The 20,516-nt window shown below is 43.0% G+C and overlaps 1 protein-coding gene across 1 annotated transcript in view; it reads right to left on the bottom strand.

Moving 5' to 3' along the window:
- Positions 1 to 8,523: 8,523 nt before the first annotated feature.
- Positions 8,524 to 20,516, bottom strand: part of SH3RF3 (SH3 domain containing ring finger 3) — a 191,474-nt gene continuing 179,481 nt past the window's right edge. The window contains 1 exon segment of the mRNA XM_053665267.1: positions 8,524 to 8,871. Coding sequence (XP_053521242.1) covers positions 8,524 to 8,871 — 348 coding nt within the window.

The following is a 20,516-nucleotide window of genomic DNA, read 5'->3' as shown; positions in this document are numbered from 1 at the left end:
GGTGAAAGACAAATACTATATAATCTCACCTTTAACAGGAACCTAAACAAATCAAACAAACAAGCAAAATATAACCAAAGACACTGAAATAGACAACAGGCTGATAGTGATAAGATGGGAGAGGGGAGAGAATTTCAGGGGAAAAGGGGAAGGGTTGACAGGAACAAGTATAAAGGTCACATGGACAAAAACTAGTGGGGGGTGGAAATGGGAAGGAAGTGGAGAGGGTTAGAGGGGTGGGCTGGGATGGGAGTAAAAGACAGAAAACTGTACTTGAACAATTAAAATTAAATTAAATTAAATTAAAATATAAAATGCTATTATAAATGGAAAAAAAGTAATTCATTATTCCTATTATGGACACAAATGGCTGACAGCCACCAGGTCATTATCATGGAGTCACAAATCAATGAGAGACTATCCTGTCTGAGATCAGTTATTTCAAACATAGCTTGTTTTCAGATAAGACACAGAGAATCAAAAAGCTCAAAATCAGATGGAATTTTTACCAGTGCATATTGCAATTATTCTCATTTGAGAGGTTTGGCGTGTCCTCCTCCCATGTCATCTGCTCTCCTCCCTGACAACAGAGATCACAAGGGGGTCCTCCACCTGGGAGTCTTTTCGGAGCACTTGCTTCCACACTGTTGAGATCCCATGGTCCCCAAGTTGATGAAATGTCATCATAACAGAGCAGTGTCCCACTAGGAAATGATAAGGACACATCTATACTCTGGATATTACACTTTAATATCAACATGTATTTTAGTTGCCTATTGCTGCTATAACAAATATCCACAAATTTAGTGGCATAATAAAACACAAGTTTCTTATCTTGTGATTCTTTAAGTCATCCCACACAGTCTCAAAGGGATAAAATCAAAGTCTCAGCAGGGCTGGTTACTTCAGGAGGCTACGTGGGAGATTGTGCACCTGTCCTTTTCCAGCTCCTTGGAGCCGCTCACATGCCTGGGCTGGAGACTCCTTTCTCCATGTTCAAGGACAACAAGGGTGAGTGGGTCTTTCTCCCATCACATCACTGTATCCTTATCTTTTCCCTCCTCCTTCCACTTAAAGGGACTCTTGTGGTCACAGTAGACTCAACAGGATAATATGGGATAATCTTCCTTGGGGGAATTGGGCCACAGAAATCTCTGGGAGCCATTATTCTGTCTACCATGACATAATACATTAAAGCCAAAAACTTTACATCCTGACAAAACCAAACATCTTACAGGCCAGCAAGAAGTGAGGATGAATAGATTGTGTGAACATAGGGGAAAAAAGACTGTGGCAATCAAAAATAGGAGAGGGCATGCCAGGCAGCACTGGAAGAATTTTCTATTATTATATACATCATATGATATAATAGTATATATGTCATTTCTTTTTTAAAGTTTTTAAATATTTTTTTCTTTTATTGATTTTAGAGAGAAGAAAGGGAGGGTGAAAGAGAGGGAGAGAAACATTGATGTCAGAAACATTGATTGGTTGGTTCTTGTGCATGCCCCAACTAGGGAGTGAACCCACAACCCAGGCAAGTGCCCTGACAGAGAATTGAACCAGTGGCCTTTCGGTTTGCAGGACAACACTCAATCAACTGAGCCACACTGGTCAGGGCTGTCATTCCATATATTACTGTTGTATATGTGCAACATATACAACAGTAATTTTCCAGGTTTCCCAGGAAGGGTTGGAAACTGGCCCTCTGGTTTACACATCAGTTTTGTGGGCTTGGCTCTTACAGGTCTCCTGTTGCCTTCCCAAAACCTTAGGGGATAGATGGTCAGACCCAGGGTGGTTTGTACTTAGGAGACACCTAAGAGATGCAGACAGTGGCTCTGCTGCACATGCTGCCTAGCTGTGCCAGGCAAGAAGGGGCACCCCTCCTTAGAGCGTTGGTAGTGGTAGCCTGAGTCTGAGACCCAGCCTGCCCCCTACCTGTTCTCCCACCTCAACAGTCATAAAGTGGCCTTGCACACAGTGGGCTCTCCTTAGAGGACCCCATGGCAAGGGTTCTTGTCACAGCCACTTCCCTCTTCACAAGCCTGCAGGGCCTGAATCCAAGTGCTTTTAGGAGTGGCCCAAGCCTGGACAGTGATCATTTCCATTGTCATGTCCTTAGCTTTCACCTTCCAGAGTTTCTCAAGACAAAGTGGCTTATGGGTGAGGAGGTTGTTGTTCTGGTCACTAATGAGCTATGCAGAGTGCTGGGGACAAGAGGGCACCAAGAGGCTCTGGGTGCCATAACCCACTGTTTAGTTGGAATATTCAGAAAATGGGAAGAATCCTCTGAATCTTTTAGGTAATCATAGACTTCTGTGATTTTTTTCCCTAACAATGTCTTTAAAGACATTTTTGAGCAGTCTGGAAGTTGTAGGGTCTGGGAAAGAATAGAAACCTAGGGAAGACATGAGAGCAGGTTTGAAATATCTAGAAGTTTGTCATTTGCAAAAGCCACCAACTTTGTGATCTGGGGAGGAAGGACCAGAACCCATATTCAGAAATCACAGGCAGCCAGGGGTTGGTTCCACAGAGGAGTGGCGCAAAGTTGGAGGAGGCTCCCCTGGAAAGAAAAGGGAGGGTGGAGAGAGACACACACACACAGATGAAAGACCAAGAGAGACAAACTGGAGTGTGTGGTGTGGTGTGTCAGGTGTGCAGGGTGCCTGTCTGTGTGGTCTTGTTAGGAACTACCCTGCCTGGTTTCAGAAGCTCTAAACAAACCCCACCTTGCTAAGGCTGAGTAAAAGACCTTGGGACCATAAACCAATAAGGAGACAAAGTTTATCTTCCCAGCAGGGGCATCGCCTCTTCCCCCTTTACTTCACCCTGCTTGACCCCGGAAAGATGACTGGGTTAGCCAATGATGGGTAAGATTCCTCAAGGGATGGATGACCTAAGACAGGCATTGTCGCAATGGGGCGATCAGAGGAGGACTTGGGGGGCTATAGAAAAAGGAGGTTGTGGACCTTCACCCCTCAGTTTTGACATAGCCTGAGTCATCATTCTGTCTGTAGGAAGTCTTCTAATCTCTTGGCTGCCTTACTTCCCCCATCTTACTTAAGCCTGAAACAATGCTGGGGGAGGGGTGCAGCCCTGGGCGGGAACAGGTGGTTTCTTGGGGTTATTAGGCCTAAGAAAGAATGCATAAAATCCTGTGAAAACTGCTTTGATAAGAATATCTTCAATTTTCTGATAAGGGTCTAAGCATAAAATGAGTTTGCTTTCCAGAGTTTTATGGCCCTTTAGCTAATTGACCCTCACTCAGAATAAGCCCTCATAGTTCTTTGAATGTTATCTATTGTTTGATCATTACTTCCTGACAATGACTGATGAGCTTCACCTGTATTCCTGAGCAAATTGAACCCAATAAAAGCCCACTGAGGAACAGGCTCAGGGTCCTTCTCCTCTGAGAGATTGGCCACCTTCCCTCCCAAAGCAGATCATGTCCTGGTAGATTTATTTTTACTTGTGGCAGACAGGGTCTCTGCAGGCGGAGCCCCTGCTACATGGTTTGTTTATATATTAGTGGTGTGTGCTTGTGTGGTGTGTGTGCTTGAGTGGTACATGTTGTTTGTATACTGCATATGTCTGTGTGGGGTATATGTTTGTGTAGTGTGTGTTTGTGTGGTTTGCATTTGTGTGGTATATTTGTGGTGTGTGTACTTATTATATGGTATCTGTTTGGTGAGTTGTTTGAATGTATTTGTAGTTTCTATGTGTATGTATGTGTTCTTTGTGATACTTTTATGGTGTGTTTGTGGAGTGAAAGTGTTTGTGTATTGTGCAGTGTTTTTGTAGTGTTTGGTGATTGTGCTTTGTGTATTTGAGGTTTGTGTTTAAGTATTTTTGTGATGATTTAATTGTTTGGGTGCTTGTGTGGTATTTTTTTTGTGTTGTGATGTTTTTATGGTGTGTATTTATGTGTATATTCAGTGTGTTGTATTTGACAGGTGTTTGTGTGGTATGCGTGTATTTGGAGTGGATGTGTTTTGTAGTGTATGTGTAGTTGGTGTTATTTCTGCAGTTAATTTGTGCAGAGTATTGTGTGGTGTTTTTTGTGTGTTGCATATATGAGGTTTGAGTTTGTATTTGACTATTTACATTGAGTTTCGATGGTGTGTTTAAGCAGTATGTTTGTGTGTTGTGGTGTAATGTTTGTGTGGTAGGTTTGTAGTTGTAGTGTGTATTTGTTTCTATGTCTTTGTATGTCCTGTGTGCTGTGTATTTGTATATGTTGTGTGTTGTTCATGCACTGTGTATGCTTATGTGGTATTTATGTGGTGTGTATGTGTTCTTTATATGGTGTTTGTTGCCTGTATGATGTTTGCATGCTTGTGTGGTATGTGTGATGTGTAGTGATAGTGTGGTGTTTGTGATTATGTGGTGTGTATTATTTGGTGTTTATTTGTGTTTTTAGGGTATGTGCGTCTTGTTTGTGTAGTATATATGGTTTGTGTGATATGTGTTTGTGGTGTTTATTTCATGTGTTTGTGTGTTTGCATGGTGTGTGTTTGGGTGTTTTAAATGTTTATGTGGTTCATGTGTTTGTGTGGTGTTTGTAAGGATTATGTGTTTAAGTGGTGTATATTTCATTTGTTGTTTATGTGTTTATATGGTATGTGCTTGCACAGCATTTGTGTGTTAAGTGTATTTTTGTGTTGTTTCTTATCGTGTGGTGCATGGTGTTCTGTAGTATGTGTAGGTTTGTGTGATATATGCATTGTTGTTTTGGTGTGATGTGTATTTGTGCTGTGCTGTGTTTTGTGGTGTGTTTGTGTATTAACAGTATGTGTTTGCATAGTGTGTAATGTTTGTGTGGTATTTGTGCAATGGTGTTTCTGTTGTGTTTGTGTAGTATATGTGTGTTTGTGTGTGTTTCAGTGGTGAGTGCTATATGTATATTTGTGGTGTGGGTGTTGTGAGTTTATGTAGTGTTTCCATGGTGTGTGTGTTTGTGAGATGATTCATATTTGTGTGCTGTGCATTTGTGGTTGTTATGGTTGTGTGGTTTTGTGTTTTTGTAGCTTGTATTTTTAGCGTGTTTGTTTTTGTGTAATATATGTGTTGTGTTGTTTGTGTGGTGTGTGTTTATGTGGTGTGTATCACTTGAGGTATGTGTTTATGTATTTTTGTGTGTTGTTTTTGTGATGTGTATTTGTGGTATGTGTTATGGTGTTTCTGTTGTGTGTATAAAATATGTGTGGTGTGTGTGTTAATGTGATTTTTATGTAGTCGTGGTGTCTGTTTTTGTGTTTAGTGTTTGATGTTTTTATAGTGAAGGGTATATGTATTTGTGGTATAGGTTTGTGTACTGTGTATGTTTATGTGCTGTGTAATTATGCCTATTTGTATGTTTTAATGTATTTGTGTGCTACATAGTGTTTCATGTGTGTTTCTGTGATGCATGTGGTTGTGTGTAGTGTGTTTGCTTGTCTGCTGTGTGGTGCTTTTTTGTTTGTGTGATATGTGTGTTGTGTTTGCATTGTGTGTGTTTGTGTGTTATACTTGTGTCTGTAGTTTTTGTACTGTGTGGTATTTGTATGATATGTATGGTGTAAATTTGTGGTATTGGGCTTATGTGTGTTTGTGTGTGTTTATGTGGTGTGTGTGTTTGAGTAGTGTTATGTTTGTGTGGTATGTTTCTGTAGAGTGTGGTTTATAAGATAAGATATGTGTTTCTTTGTTGTGGTATTTGTTGTATCAGTGTGGTGTTTTGTGTATTTGTGGTCTGTATTTGTGTGCTATGCTCTTTGTCTCAAATGTAGTTATGTAGTATTTGGTATGTGTGCTATGATGTCTGTGTTTGTGTGATATGTATTTGTGTTATGTGTTTGTATGTTTGTAGTGTGTGTGTAATGTGTGTTATTTGTGAAATATGTATTTGTGGTGTGTTTTTATGTTTGTGTTCTATGTGCTTGTGTGTTGTGGTGATTTTGTTATAGTGATTGATATGGTATGTGGTATTTGGTGTGTGTGTTGTATTTGTTGTTTGGATATATGGTATATATGTGTGCTTGTGTGGTATATGTGTTTGTGTTGTGTGTGGGTTTTTGTGGTATGTGTGTATTTGTGTGGTATATGTCTGTATGTGTGTTTATGTGGTATGTTTGTGTTTAGTATGTGTTTTGTGGTGTATATGTAGTGTGTGTTTGTGTGCTGTTTGTGTTCGTAGTGTGTGTTTGTGTTAACGTGTTTATGTGGTGCTTTTGGATTGTTTTTGTTTTGTTTAATGTTTGTGTTATGTGCAGTATGTTTTTTGTGTTGAGATGTTTGCTTGGTGTGTGTTTTTGCTGTGGTGGATGTGTGCTTCTGTGATGTGTGTGCTTGTGTGGTCTGTCGTTTGTGTGAAGTATGTGTGTTGTTTATGTGGTATGTGTGCATGTGGTGGTATGGTATATGAATCCAGTTCTAGAGGGCCTGGAGTCTTGCTGTGGCAAGGCACTTAATCAGAATGGGTCTTGCTGGGAGGTCAGAACCACAGGCATAGCTTGGATAGACAATGGGGTGGTGATCCACTGTGGAGGATCCAGAAGCAGATGCTGATATCTTGTGACACATTTGTACTGTTACAACTGAATATACCTAGATTTTTCTGTGGGCCAGGTGAGCACAGGTGGCTACTGACAATGCACCACACAAAACAGAGTGGTTCAGAGTCTGTACTCTTGGGCTGGAAAGCTTCAGTTCAGTCCCTGGCTCTGCTGCTAACTTGCTGTGTGATCATAAGCAAATTGCTCAGCCTTTTTACTTAACTTCAGTTTTCTCTTCTATAGAATGGGGTTACTGAATTCATAGGGTTCTTGGGAGGACTAACTGGGATGTTGGCAGATATTAAACTACATTCAGAGACTGGCTATCTGGGAGGTTTATGGCTAGAATCCATACCAATTGTTAAGTGTTCTGAATATCACCCCTGCCCAGAGCATTCTGTAAATCCTGTAAGTCTAAAAGCAGGTGTAAAGAGACACTTACACTTTCCCTGTTTATCAGAAGTCAAGAATTGCTGGCCCATGTTGTCCCTCTACATCCTTGGGCAGAGATTTGTTCTCAGTGGCCCAGGATTTCAATGCCACCCCAATGGCTCAGCTCTAAATTCCATCATCAAGACCAGGAGTTGCCAAATTGTGGCCCGCACCTGTCTTGCGTGGTCTGAGAACTAAGAATGTTGTTACATTTTTTAAATGGCTGAAAAATAAATCAAAAGAATATTTTGTGACACAAGAAATTGCATGCAATTTAAATTTCAATGTCCATTATTTACATATGGTCTATGGCTGCCTTCATTCTATCATGATGAGGCAAATAGTTGCAACAGAGACTATGCCTGCTACGGCTGCAACATTCAGTATCAGGACCTTTACAGAGAATGTGTGCTAATCCTGATCTATATAGAACCTCAGCTAGCCCTGACATGACACCAGAGGTGAACAGATGCTCACCTCAGGAGAGTGGTGGCCTTTTTAGGCTACAGGTGCTGGGAGACATGTGAAAGAACTGGCTGGTAGTTGGTTTGGCCATGTGGGGTGAAAAATTCTGACAGAATTGCCAGGATGGTTTTCTTATGCTTACCATTTAATCGGTGATCCAATGAGAAGAAACTTTGAATGTAGTTATCCATTATCCTAATTCGATGTCATCTCCTCTCTCTACAGCACCTTCCAGCCCTTACTTAAAGCTGACCCACTGAGCAAGACTCCAGCCTCTAACTCTTTGTCAAATTCAGCACCCACATTCCCACAGCACAAGGCCTCAGTGGGCCATGTCATCTTAATTAGACCGCTTTCATGAAACTCTGCAGGGGTATCCACCCTTTGGCGTTTCTGAGCCACACTGGAAGAAGAAGAGTTGTCGTGGGCCACACATTAAATACATAAACGTTAATGAAAACTGATGAGCAAAAAAGGGTTTTAAGTAAATTTATAATTTTGTGTCCGGCCACATTCATAGCCATGCTGGACTGTGGGTTGGACATCCCTGCCAGGCTGAACTCTATGAAATTACTGGTTTTGGTTTTAAAAAAGTGAATGTTATTATATAGTTCAACCCAACTGAGTATACACCTTTGAAGCTGGTTTTTTTTTTGGGGGGGGTTATTTTTTATAATTCTAAAATGTCAGAGTGGGCTACGCTTCAAAAAAAGTTGCTTCCTGGGTAGGGTGTACAGGCCCATGGAGACTCAGCCCACTGGCCACACTCCAGGGTTTCCCCAGGGTTCAAAGAACACAGTCCTCTCACTGCCCCTCTTTGGCTCAGTATCCCATTGGTTCTGAAAAATTTCATGATGAATCCCTTATAAATCCCAAACTCAGGACCCAGATAGATTTAGAACATAAAATATACTCCCATTTATTCCCAAATTTGTTTTATGCAATGCTTACCATCCATGATGATCTCAGTAGATATGGCTAGTGATAGATGTCTAGTCAATTAAATCCTCAGAAAATTCCTGCTGTCATTCCAGACTTCACAAACCAATCCACACCGAAGTCTTAGAGGATGCACACTGACCCTCCACTCTTACCTCTCTCTAGGCACCGGCTTGGGCTTGGGCTTGGGCTTGGGGCAGGTGATGGCCATGTAGAAAGGGGCTTGCCTAGAAGGTGATGAGAAGTTCAGATCTAAGGAGCCCACCTTTCTGTGCAGTGGCTCCATCCCCATTGCCCCCTGAATCTCGCTGTCTATGGGGCAGGACTCTGCCCTTCCATGGATGGACAGTGAGGACACTTCCAGCCCCACTGCACCATAAAGTGAAGTGTCTACTGCCACCTGGTGATCATGGGTGGGAGAGATGGACGTCAGGGATTGAGACTTCTTCTTGGTGGATGCCCCGGCTAGAAGTTTCAGCAGCCCACTCTTCTTCTCTTTCTAGAAAGACACACAAAATTAAAATCCAGTGGACTAATGCTTCTAAGTGTCCTTGTTGTTAGGGAGAGGAGGGAAATATAATCCTTTTGGAAACTTTAAACATAATCTGGTAAAGCTGACTAAAGGAAAAAACAAAGCTAAGATTGAGAGCTTTTCCAACTCATGTCTTCCTTCCTTTCTCCAAACCTGGCCTAAGTGCTCCAAACAGCCCAGAAGGCACCTGGAACAGACAGGAGAGTGCTATTCCCAAGATAGTGTGCTGCAGGGGGCTGTTCCTGAGAACATGCCCACTGACCATCACAGGACCCATCCTAGCCTGGCAACTCATTTGTTGTGTCAGGGGAACCAGCAGCCAACACAACTTGGTTTTCCCTCACCCACTTTTTCTAAGTGGACTTCAATGCTTGGGGCTTAATTATTCTGCATCAGGCTCCCTGAGATTAGCTCCCTCGGCCTTAGGGATTCTGGACACAGCTTCCATTGCAAACTTTCCTCTGCACATATAATCTGTACCACACAGGAAACCTGCAGCACATGTGTGCATATATGTACCTCTTGATTTTTTCAGGGAGAGTCACGTGCTTGTCCCAGAGCTGAGGGTGGTCCCTGGTGAGGGCAAAGTCTCCCAGGCCCTGGATTCCTTCACTGGTGAATATTATGGTGAAGAGTTTTCACCATAAAACTCTTCACCATAATATTCACCTGGCAGAAGGCTTTCATACCTTCAGGGATGTGACAACATTCAGGACATGGTTGCCCACATTATTTCACAACCAGTGAAATAATCAGAAGAATCTCCTTTATAAGAATGAAGTATGTCTCAATGTCATCCCATTAGGACACCTAGCCCCCTCTCCAGGTGTAGAACTCATTCCCAGTTCCTACATAGAACCTCCTGCATCTACCCTAACTAGCCACCAGCAAGTGGGACCCCTGCATGGTCTTCCTCAGGACTCTTGGGCCCTGCAGAGCTTATCTCTTCATCTCATGCTGTGTGGGCTCAGAGCATGATTTCCACAAGTACCTGAGTCAGGCTGCAGCAGTGACACTCCTCCAGACAAGGATGAAGTGTCCGTGGCGGTCCCAGCGATCATGTCTGCACTTCTGTTTGTCCTGAACTCTGTGCAGCAGTGGGAGTGAGTGGGCACTCACCTTGCCACCCTTGGCAATACTGGTGTGCAGTGCATGGAGTGCTTCGACTGTTGTCATTGAAACATTAAGGATATTCTGGGTGTGGGAGACAGGCTTCACACTCACTGGAGGCTGCACCACGTGTGCAGGTATGTGTGAGGACACATGAGTGAAAGAGCATGAGAGCATAGACACATGGAGAGGTGCTTTTTAGCATAATGTGTGTGCCTTGCAATTTTGATGTTTTCATGGCTTCATTGGAATTTAGTTTTTTAATGGCCAGTGGAAGCTAGGTAGCAGATGGATACAGGGATATGGTGAGAAAGCCTGGCCATGCACAGAAGTCTGAAGCTGTATCAACTGGGTCAGTGATGGCCACCTAAAAGTCTGCTTTGTCATAGGCTCACCAGACTCTGCGGGGAAAGATGCATGATTGCCTCCTTCTGCCTTCCTTCTCTGCATGATTAGAAGCTACCAGGGGGAGTCAGTTGCTGAAACTTCCTTGAAATACACATATATAGTAACATGCATATGCCTAAGCTAAGTCATGAACACTTCAGTATAAATAAGTCATGTTTTTCTCTACTTCTAGCACTGATATTAAAAAATAGAAGCAGATGTAAATAGTGTCCATGATGACAAAAGGCAAGCCCAAGGGCTGGTAGGGAGAAGGTGGGTGGGTACAGGCTGACATGGCACAGGGCAACCCTATCTGTTTACTTTGCCCAGCTCAGCCCTGTTTTGGCATTCTTGAAAAAAATGTATTTGAGCACACTTAAGAGAGCTTCAGTAATTCAACCACTAGGGAGCATCATGCAGCTGGCTCAGAGGCTGGCTCAGGGCATCCTTGTCCCCCACCTAGCTGGGGCTCCTGAGGCCAACACTACTAAAATGTGCCATATTGGGGAGGGCATTGGAGCTGAGAGGACACTAATGGATATGAGGGATGGCATCTGAAGGTCCATGGCCTTCTGGGCCCAGCTGTCAGAGCCCCCAACCCTTCACCCCAGCCTGGGCTTCCTGTCAACATACTCCCCCACCTGGCCTTTTCCTGCCCCCTCTTATTCCTCTTCTCCCAGAGGGCCTAAGTTGCTTTTCTTTCCCTGCTAGGATCCCCTCTAGAATATAGTTTTGGGGGCAGGGGCTGTGTTTATTCTGTTCATCATCATCTCCACCATGTCTAGAATGCTTCCTAGAACACACAGCAGGTGCTCAATACTGGCTGGATGAAGTAAGCTCATCTAGCATGAGGCTGGACACTTAAAGGCTTAGTTCTGAGTACCAGCCCCAGGGACACTGTTTGCCTCACAGAGTTAACTAAGATAACAGATATAAGAATGCTTTTAAAACTATTAGTGTATCTCACAAATATTATGCAATATGTTGGTTCTATGATGTTTTGATATTTTTAAGTTTTTGCAAAATACCTAGGACCTAGTTAACTCCCAATACATTTTTGTTAAATGAATAAAATCTATTTCATTTCCAGGACTCAGTGTCTCACCATTAACCCTTGTTTTGTCCTGGGAAAGCACATAGACAATGCAATGGCTCTTGGCTCTCCAACTCTGTGAACAAAGACCTAACCAGGGAGTTAGATAATATGCAGACTTTGGGCCCCACACTTAAAGATTCTGATGTGGCAGTTCTGAAATAGGGACAAAAAACCAAGTGATTCTGGTATCAACCCACCGAGTGATCAATTAGAAGCCAACGGTCATCTGTGCAACCTGATACATGATTTCAGAGGTTATAGACAGTGATGTAAAAACAGACAAGAGATCAGCTTCAAAGGAAGGTGACAAAAGAAGAAAACTACTGTTTATTCAACATTTACTTAGTATCCCAGCTAAGGAGAACATGCATGAGTTTTCAGTAGTGTGTTAGGGTATAGGGTGCACTGGAGTGTGGATTCTAATCTGCCCTCTGAGCTGACTGGCCAGCTCCCAGATGAGGTCACCCTCTCCAGCTGCACTTTGAGTGGCAGGGGCTAATGTGGGAAGAGGAGTTTGGCAGGCAAGGAGGGCCATGCAGGGCAGAGGAGAAGGCGCAAGCGGGACTGCAGGTGGGAGACAAGGCTACCCCAGAAATTCCACGTCTCAATATAACACCTGGATCTGAAAGGCCCCCCCCAGCATATAAATGGTACATCTAATTGGAGACTATAAGTTACATTAAGAAAAAGCTGTGCTTGCACATGTACATGTGCACAGTCATACTTGCACATACATGTACATACCACATACCCTGAAATAAAGGCATATCTTACTATGAAAGAAATCTAATATTTAAAGAAGAGATATTTGAAAATGTTCATTCATTATAGAAAAATTGTAAAACATTTACAAAATAACAAAATTATGGTTTTTCTGTTAAGATTAAGATAAAGGGCTTCTCCCAAGGCCTTAGTTGTTTTATAGAATATTAATATAAAAACTTGGCAAGAGGAAAAAGAAATTTAAAACTTAAATTAAGAAATGTTGCCAGTTGAAAGTTGATTGGAAATTATGGAAAATTGTCTCTGAAATTATAAGAAGCCAAAAGGAATAGAATTTAATTTGTAAACGGTGTTACTAAATTTTTCAGGGATACAGTTGATTTCGTCACAGTGAACTAAGCCCGTAACGTGACTTAAAGTGCCCTGTTTCTGCTCATTTGTCTCCTTCACTGACCCATGCCAGAGCAGGCGGCCATGCACCACTGCCGTTAGATTTGCCTTCTTAACTCCTTTTTGCTTAAGGCAGTGTTTATAGTCATTCGTTGGGCACATATTGAATGCTGGGCCAGATATAATGGACCCAAACTTGGTTTGCAAGCTTTAGCCTGAATAATCCAGGAAAATCTCAACTTTCAAAATGCTAAACTGCTTGCATATGTTAACAGGTATGGCTTTTCTCAATGTCAGAAGGGTAGCTGAGAACAATTTACCTTTGAGAAAAAGGACTAAGCACAAGCACACATTTTTCACTCTGCCAGGTGCACAAAACACTTGTGTGAGCTGAGACCTAGGAAATAGTGGTCAGGTCATGTTCAGATCATGTGTCCAAACTCAGTTACCTGGGAGCACCTGTGAAGAAAGCATAAAAGCACTCCCTCCAGGCTGTCAACATCTGTCACAGGGGCAGTACTGGAATGGAGTGTAGGCTGAGGAGGCCCCCTACATAAGTCTGGCTGAGGGATGGGAGACATGGAGCAGGGCCAGTGAGAGTTATTTTGCATATTGGTAACAGCAGACTGTTCCAGAGTGGAGAAGGAAAGGTATGCATGACTTTAACCTGTGATGTAACTGGCAGGCAGCTCCCCCTTGGTAAGAGCTTGGAGATGGTTCAATTCATGCCATGGGGACTAACTGTGGCAGCTAAGAAAGGCAGAAAATATGGGATTGCTGGCAGGTGTAGCCAATTGTGGGAGGAGTTGGAAATGGGGTTATGGAGGAGGTTTCAGGCTGTGATTTAAACTAAAGGATGGCCACCACTGAGGTGCAGGAGACAATGGGAGACTAAGTGGGAAGAAAGGGGTGAAAAGAGTCTAACTGGTGGGCCATGAGGAGGTTCCATGTGCTTTTGGATTGAGAACTGGAGATCTCAGTGACACAGCTGATGGTGCTGGGAACTATAAGAGACCTGCCCAGCTGAGCACAGATTACTGGGAGAAACTTGGAATCTAGCTAAGCTATACGGACTTCTACTTCTTTTCCTGAGATACGGTATCCCTGACTGGCCTGGTTTGGCAAGGGGAGATTGGATGGTGTGTATTGATGGGTGTTTTAAAGGGACTTTGGGATTTAGTGGTGACATTCCACCATTACTCCAAACCTGTGTAACTTTTGAATAAATAATTCCTTTCCGTTTTACCAAACTCTAGCACTGAGAGCCACAATTCCTAACACCTGGTGGTTGGCAAGAAGCATCATAGTACAGAAAGACTTTGGGGGGAAGGGGCTTGTTTTGGTACCAGTATCTGGGCCCCCATCCAGTTCATTCTGTAACAGTACTATTCAGCTTTGGTTATTATGCTCTTTTGTATTTTTTGTCTTATGTCAAACATGTTTCTTTTTTTAAATATATTTTATTAATTATGCCATTACAGTTGTTCTATTTCCCCCCTTCATTACCCTCCACCCTGCACACCCCTCCCCCACCATTTCCTCCCTTTAGTTTATGACCACGTGTCTCAAGTTCTTTAGATTCTATATTTCCCATACTATTCTTGAACTCCCCCCTATCTATTTTCTACCTACCATCTATGCTACTTATTTTCTCCCCCATTCTCCCACTCCCCTGTTGCTCAGCCTCCATGTGATCTTCATTTCTATGGTTCTGCTCCTGATCTAGCTGTCCTCTTAGTTTGCTTTTGTTTTAGGTGTGGTTGTTAATAACTGTGAGTTTGCTGTCCTTTCACTGTTCATCTTTTTCATCTTCTTTTTCTTAGGTAAGTCCCTTTAACGTTTCATATAATAAGGGCTTGGTGATGATGAACTCCTTAAATTTGATCTTATCTGAGAAGCACTTTATCTGTCCTTCCATTCTAAATGAAAGCTTTGCTGGATAGATCAGTCTTGGATGTAGGTCTTTGGATTTCATGACTTGGAATACTTTTTTCCAGCCCCTTCTTGCCTGTAAGGTGTCTTTTGAGAAATCAGTTGACAGTCTTATGGGAACTCCTTTGTAGGTGACTGTCCCCTTATCTCTTGCTGCTTCTAGGATTCTCCCCTTCATTTTAATCTTGGCTAATATAATGATGATGTGCCTTGGTGTGTTTCTTCTTGGGTCCAACTGCTTTGGGACTCTCTGAGCTTCCTGGATTTCCTGGAAGTCTATTTCCTTTGCCAGATTGGGGAAGTTCTCCTTTATTATTTGTTCAAACAAGTTTTCCACTGGTGGCTGTTCCTCTTCCCCTTCTGGTACCCCTATAATTCTGATGTCAGAAAGTTTAAAGATGTCCTGAAGGTTCCTAAGCCTCTCCTCCTTTTTTTGAATTCTCGTTTCTTCATTCTTTTCTGTTTAGTCATTTTTTTTTCTCTTTCTGGCCCACTCCTTTGATTTGAGTCCCAATTTCCTTTCCATTACTATTGGTTTCTTGTGCATTTCCCTTCATTTCAATTAGTTTAGCCTTCATATGTTCCTCTCATTTGTGACTAAAATCAACCAGTTCTGTGAGCATCCTGATCACCAGTGTTTTGAACTGTGCATCTGAAAGTTTGGCTATTTCTTTTTCGCTTAGATTTATCGGCTCTGGGGCTCTGAGTTGTTCTTGAGCCATGTTTTGATTTGTTTGTGCCTGTTAAGCATGAGGAGCAGAGCCTTAGTTGTTCACCAGGGCGGGGCCACCCAGGTCGCTGGTTTGTCATGCTGTATATGGGGGTGGGGTCAGAGAGGGGAAATGGCGGTTCCCTCTGTCGCTTCCGCCTGCACGGTCTGTCTCACTGCTCGTTCCTTCACTGGTTTATCTGCACGGGAATGTGTGGCCCCAATCAGCCCTCAGTCGGTCCACCGGCTTCTCCACACCTGGGATCCACCCACGGCTGCTGGTGCACCTGGGTTGCGCTCCCAGGTTGGTCTGGTGGATCTTTCCTGCCCGGGTTTGGCTGAAGGGTTCGTTGTTGACAGACTTCTGTGAAGTTCAATTTTCTGTGGTTTGGCTGCATTTTTGTTGCTAAAACTTTGTTGTTTTTAAACTTGGTTGTGCAAGAAGGCGAAGTGCTTCCACCTACACCTCCATCTTGAGGGAAGTCTCAAACATGTTTCTTTTTGAGAGGAAACATAAAGGGAAAAGTTGCAACTCGTGCTTTGAAAATGATGGTACTAGATGTGATGAAACAGACAGAACTTGTGCTATTTATTAGATTATAGAAAAGGAGGTGGTCTTCTAGGAGGGGCCACTGGGGTGGCCTTGAGAGCTGGGCTGATAAGAGAAGGGCATGGGCTGGGGATGATGTGGTCTAAGTGAAGAATGAGAAGGTGTGGAAGGAGATCTAGCCAAAAGGTAGTATGCTAGAGGGGTGCCTTCCTGATGAGATGAGGAAGGCAGTGAAGAGCACATCTTGGTGGCCTGAACAGTTGGTGAGGAGCTTGGAGTCAGCTTGGGGGACAGTGGGAGCTACTGGCAGCTGCACTAGAGGCCGAGCGATGGGAATAGGGATCGAGGGCCTTTGAGGTGGCGGTGCTTCTGTGGAGCCTGAGTGGGAAGAGTGGTGCCCAATGGTGATGGTGACATTGTTAACTGAGTGTTCAGAGGCAAGATGATACCAACTCCTGCCAGCTAGAGACAGGAGGTGGGGAGGTATGTGTCCTAATGCTGTGCTGCTAGGTGGCAACCACAAAAACTGGCTCTGTACCCATGTGGCCATGGCAGACTCTTTATAGCTTCCAGCCTTGAGCTCATGCCAAACCCTAAGCTCATTCTCATCCATTGGTAATATGTTGAATAACATCAATATTGTGGCTGATGCAGCAGGCAGAATAAAGGATGCAAAATGAATTAAGGTGGTTAAATAATTCTCAGGTGCCACATGAACCTATGGGCAATCAGAAAACCATGGAAGGCCTGAGAGGCTACAGGAAGGCCAGCATTTGGAGAGGGAGAGTCTTGAATTCTCACACACTTATTAGAATGACCTGCAGGTATACATTTGGGAAAGAACTGGTGAGACTAAAATATTGTGGGAGGTCTGACCCTCATGAGTTTAGCATATACAATGCTGGACTTTTTAAAAAAAATGTATTTTATTGATTATGCCATTACAGTTCTATTTCTCCCCTTCATTTCCCTCCACCCTTCACCCCCCTCCCCCACTGTTCCCCCCTTTAGTTTATGACCATGTGTCTCAGGTTCTTTAGATTCTATATTTCCCATACTATTCTTGCCCTCCCCCCTATCTATTTTCTACCTACCATCTATGCTACTTATTCTCTGTACCTTCTCCTCCATTCTTTTCCTCCCACTCCCCTGTTGCTAACCTTCCATGAGATCTTCATTTCTATGGTTCTGCTCCTGATCTAGCTGTCCTCTTAGTTTGCTTTTTCTTTAGGTGTGGTTCTTAATAACTGTGAGTTTGCTGTCCTTTCACTGTTCATCTTTTTTATCTCCTTTTTCTTAGGTTATTCCCTTTAATGTTTCATATAATAAGGGCTTGGTGATAATGCTGGACTTTAAAGAGCCTTTACATATTCAAAATAAAACACCAAGGCACTATGTTGTTATCTTTACTGAGTTTGCCTCCAGGGCAGCAAGTCACACTTGAAAGCTTTTTGAGTGGAATTTTATGTTTGGACAGTTTCTTGTTGGAGATGGGGAAAGGATGATTAAAAGTCACATCCTGTAAAAATGTTGATGGGGAAAGACACATCTCTGGTTATGCCTAAAAACACAGTTACTGTAAGAGCAAAGAGGGTTATACTATAACAATGTAATTATGTGATGCATTTTCAGAAAGGGTAGAGGAATAGAAAAGCTATAATAAGCAGAGGAAGGAGTTAACAATCTAATTAAAAGAGATAAAATTGTACATTTTGCTACTGACTAAACTTTAAGACACAACTTTAAAAAACACATTAAAAAAAGACATAAGGTAACGAAGGCTGATTCTTGAAAATAATGGGGAAGAAAAGTGGTAAATAACCACAGGCCAACCTGACTGGGCTTCCTCTGGCTTTACAGTGAGATGCCTGCTGGTTGGGGCTGCTTTTCTTACTCTTCCCAAGGAATGGAAGTATTAGCAGGGAAGCCTTTGCTCAGTGCCCTGCCTGTGGTCCTGTGCTGGGACCTCTGAAAAGCAGGAGTTGGAGATATTGGTATTTTGATCCTTCAAAGTGGAGCCACAGGCATTGTGATCATAGAAGTTGGCCAGATGCAAAAATGGAGTGAAGAACACTCAGAAGCCTGGGCCTCCTGGAAAGTGGTTTTGGATGACCAGCCAAGTTCAGTGCAGCATGAAAGAGCTCATGAAGTGTCACTCGGAACTTTAAGATGTATAGTCACATCGTAACAGCCTTGGAGACAGATGGCATATCTGTCAATGTCATTTATTAGTTGACTGAACTTGAACAAGTTACTTAGCTGCTTTTAGGCTCAGCTTCTTCATATGTAAAATGGAATACACACACATACAACTAATTATCCTGGAAACTATTTCTTGAGGATAGAGCCAGATACTACTCTAAGTATTGTATGTACATTAGCTCATTAGGCTCTTAAAAAGACACAGGGTAATTAACTAGCAAGTTGCACAATTTGTATTTGAACCCAGAACTCAATTTCCAAATATTAATTGCAGCTCTTCTGCTGAGTCCTGAGAACTGAATATGACCAGGCACATAACCCTGTATGGCATTCAGTAATTGGTAGACACCCCACAATGCCTGGTCCAGATTTTAATTTGTTTAAGTCATTTCATAGATGGCACTGGGGTATTCACATAGAAAAATGATGCTTATATAGCTCTGAAAGGGATTTCATGGTGAAACAACAGTGGACTGGCCAGTGACATGTCATTCTGGTGGCACAGGCAGCACTTCACTTCTCTGGCTGCTCCTTCAAGATGAGATCAGTGCTATTGGGAGGACTAATGATAATAACACATAAAAAAACCTCATAAAGTGCCTGGTGCATAGTAAGTTCCCAGGAAAGAGTAGCTGTTAGGACCCTGAGTCCTGGTAGAATATGCCATAGCTCTTCATCCATTCACCTGCCCAAGCCAGAATTCCTTTTCTGTCAGCATAGGCTGAGGTCAGAGGAATTACAGCCTGTCTCCATGTTGATCCAAAAAGGAAGATGCAAATAGAACCAAAGTACCAGATACACATCTACGAGCCTCTGGAAGCCTCTTGTGCAAAAATAGGCTGAGAATATTCTTTAAGTCCCTGAAACATTCCAGTCTTAACCAGTTACTGAGGATGTCTCAGCAGCTCCAAACCTGAAGAAAAAGTTGGGTTTCAGGCCTAAGGGCAGGAACATTGTAAGAGGCAAACCAAAATAAACATATTGTGTTTCATGTTTCATTCAAACTGTTTGCTGAGTGGAAGGCATCAGGTGCCCTTTCCAGCTCCCAGCAAACACAGCGAATACATATGGTGACAATGTTGTGATGACCAGAAATTATGCTCAAAAAGAGACATTAACCTCATCTGGGCTCCTCATCGCCCCATACCTGACATCTCCAGGGCACTGGCATTCCTTACCTCTTCCCCATTGCCATGTTCCCTCCCTTGACTTCTTGACACCATCTTATGGCTTCTTTTGCTGCCTTTCTGAACAGCTGTTGAGTCTTCTTTCCAGAACTGCTCCTTTCTCCCAGCCCAGTGCAATACTCCTAGACTCTTAGTTTCTCCTTTCACTTGCTAATATGCTTTTGCCTGAAGTTTCGACACAGGGTTGGCTCTCCAATTCTCCCTTTTATGGTAGAAGCATCTCCAGCCCCAATATCTCAAATAAACTCCCAGGCTTTAATCTACAACTTCATCTAGGCATTATTTTAAGACAAATCACACAAATAAAACCATCAAAAGATGCCAGAAGCTCTGAGATGGAGGACTGGGGAGCCTCCTTCACCCAGACCCAGTTAGAGAGAGCCAGAGGTGATCATGTCCCCAGTTCCAGGTGAGTGGCCAGGTAGTCCAGGGAACAGAGGGGCAGAGAAGGAGAAAAGTAAGGCCAAGAGAGGGAGCCTGGGAGCTGAAGTTCCAGGCATGATCTTCAGGCCATCACCCTGACACTGTGCTGCTATCTCTCCTGATTCCCACCACAGGGAGAAGCCTGAAGGCAGCTCCAGGCTACTCAGCAGTGCAGTCCACATCAGGGAGGTTCAGTTTTTCCAAGCTTGCAAATGATGGCAGTCCATGCTCAGCCTCTTCATCTATCCACTCTTTCATTCTGCAGGTTTGCCCTTTTCCAAAGGCCTACCTACTCTTTTGTTTCCTTCTCAGTCAGGTAGGTAGTAACATCAGCATCCGCATACCTTTCTGTTATAGAAGTATTCTGTTATAGAGGAGAAAATAAAATGAAGCAAATAAACAAGGAAAACATAAACCAGATGCCTGGCATTATGCACACCATTTTCATTTTGATTTACTTGTTCTGGTTGGCTTAGGCTGCCACAACAAAATACCAAAGACTAACAACAGAAAGTAATTTTCTCACAGTTCTGAAGGCTGGAAATCTGAGATCAGACTGCAAGCTTGGTCAGGTTCTTGGTGACGGCTCCTTTCCTGGCTGCCTTCTCTCTGTGTCCTTGCATGGCCTGTCCTCATTGCATGTGCAGGGAAAAGCAAAGATTCCTCTCTTCCTATTCTTATAAAACCACCAATCCCACCAGGTGGCCCTGCCCTCATAACTTCATCATTTTCCAATTACCCCCTAAAGGCCCCCCTCACATTGTAGGTAGGGCTTCAACTTATGAGCCTGGGGGGACACAAACATTACATCCGAAACAGTCCTCTCCATAACAGCTGTTTAAGGGACATAATTACCTCATTTACAGTTGCAGAAACTCAAGTTCAGAGAGATAAAGAGAATGG

This window comes from Artibeus jamaicensis, unplaced genomic scaffold (genome assembly GCF_021234435.1).
Source record: "Artibeus jamaicensis isolate MK-2021 breed Jamaican fruit bat unplaced genomic scaffold, CSHL_Jam_final contig_399, whole genome shotgun sequence".
NCBI classification, from domain to species: domain Eukaryota; kingdom Metazoa; phylum Chordata; class Mammalia; order Chiroptera; family Phyllostomidae; genus Artibeus; species Artibeus jamaicensis.
Note: the sequence above shows the minus strand (reverse complement) of the source record. Positions and strands in the feature narration are given on the sequence as shown.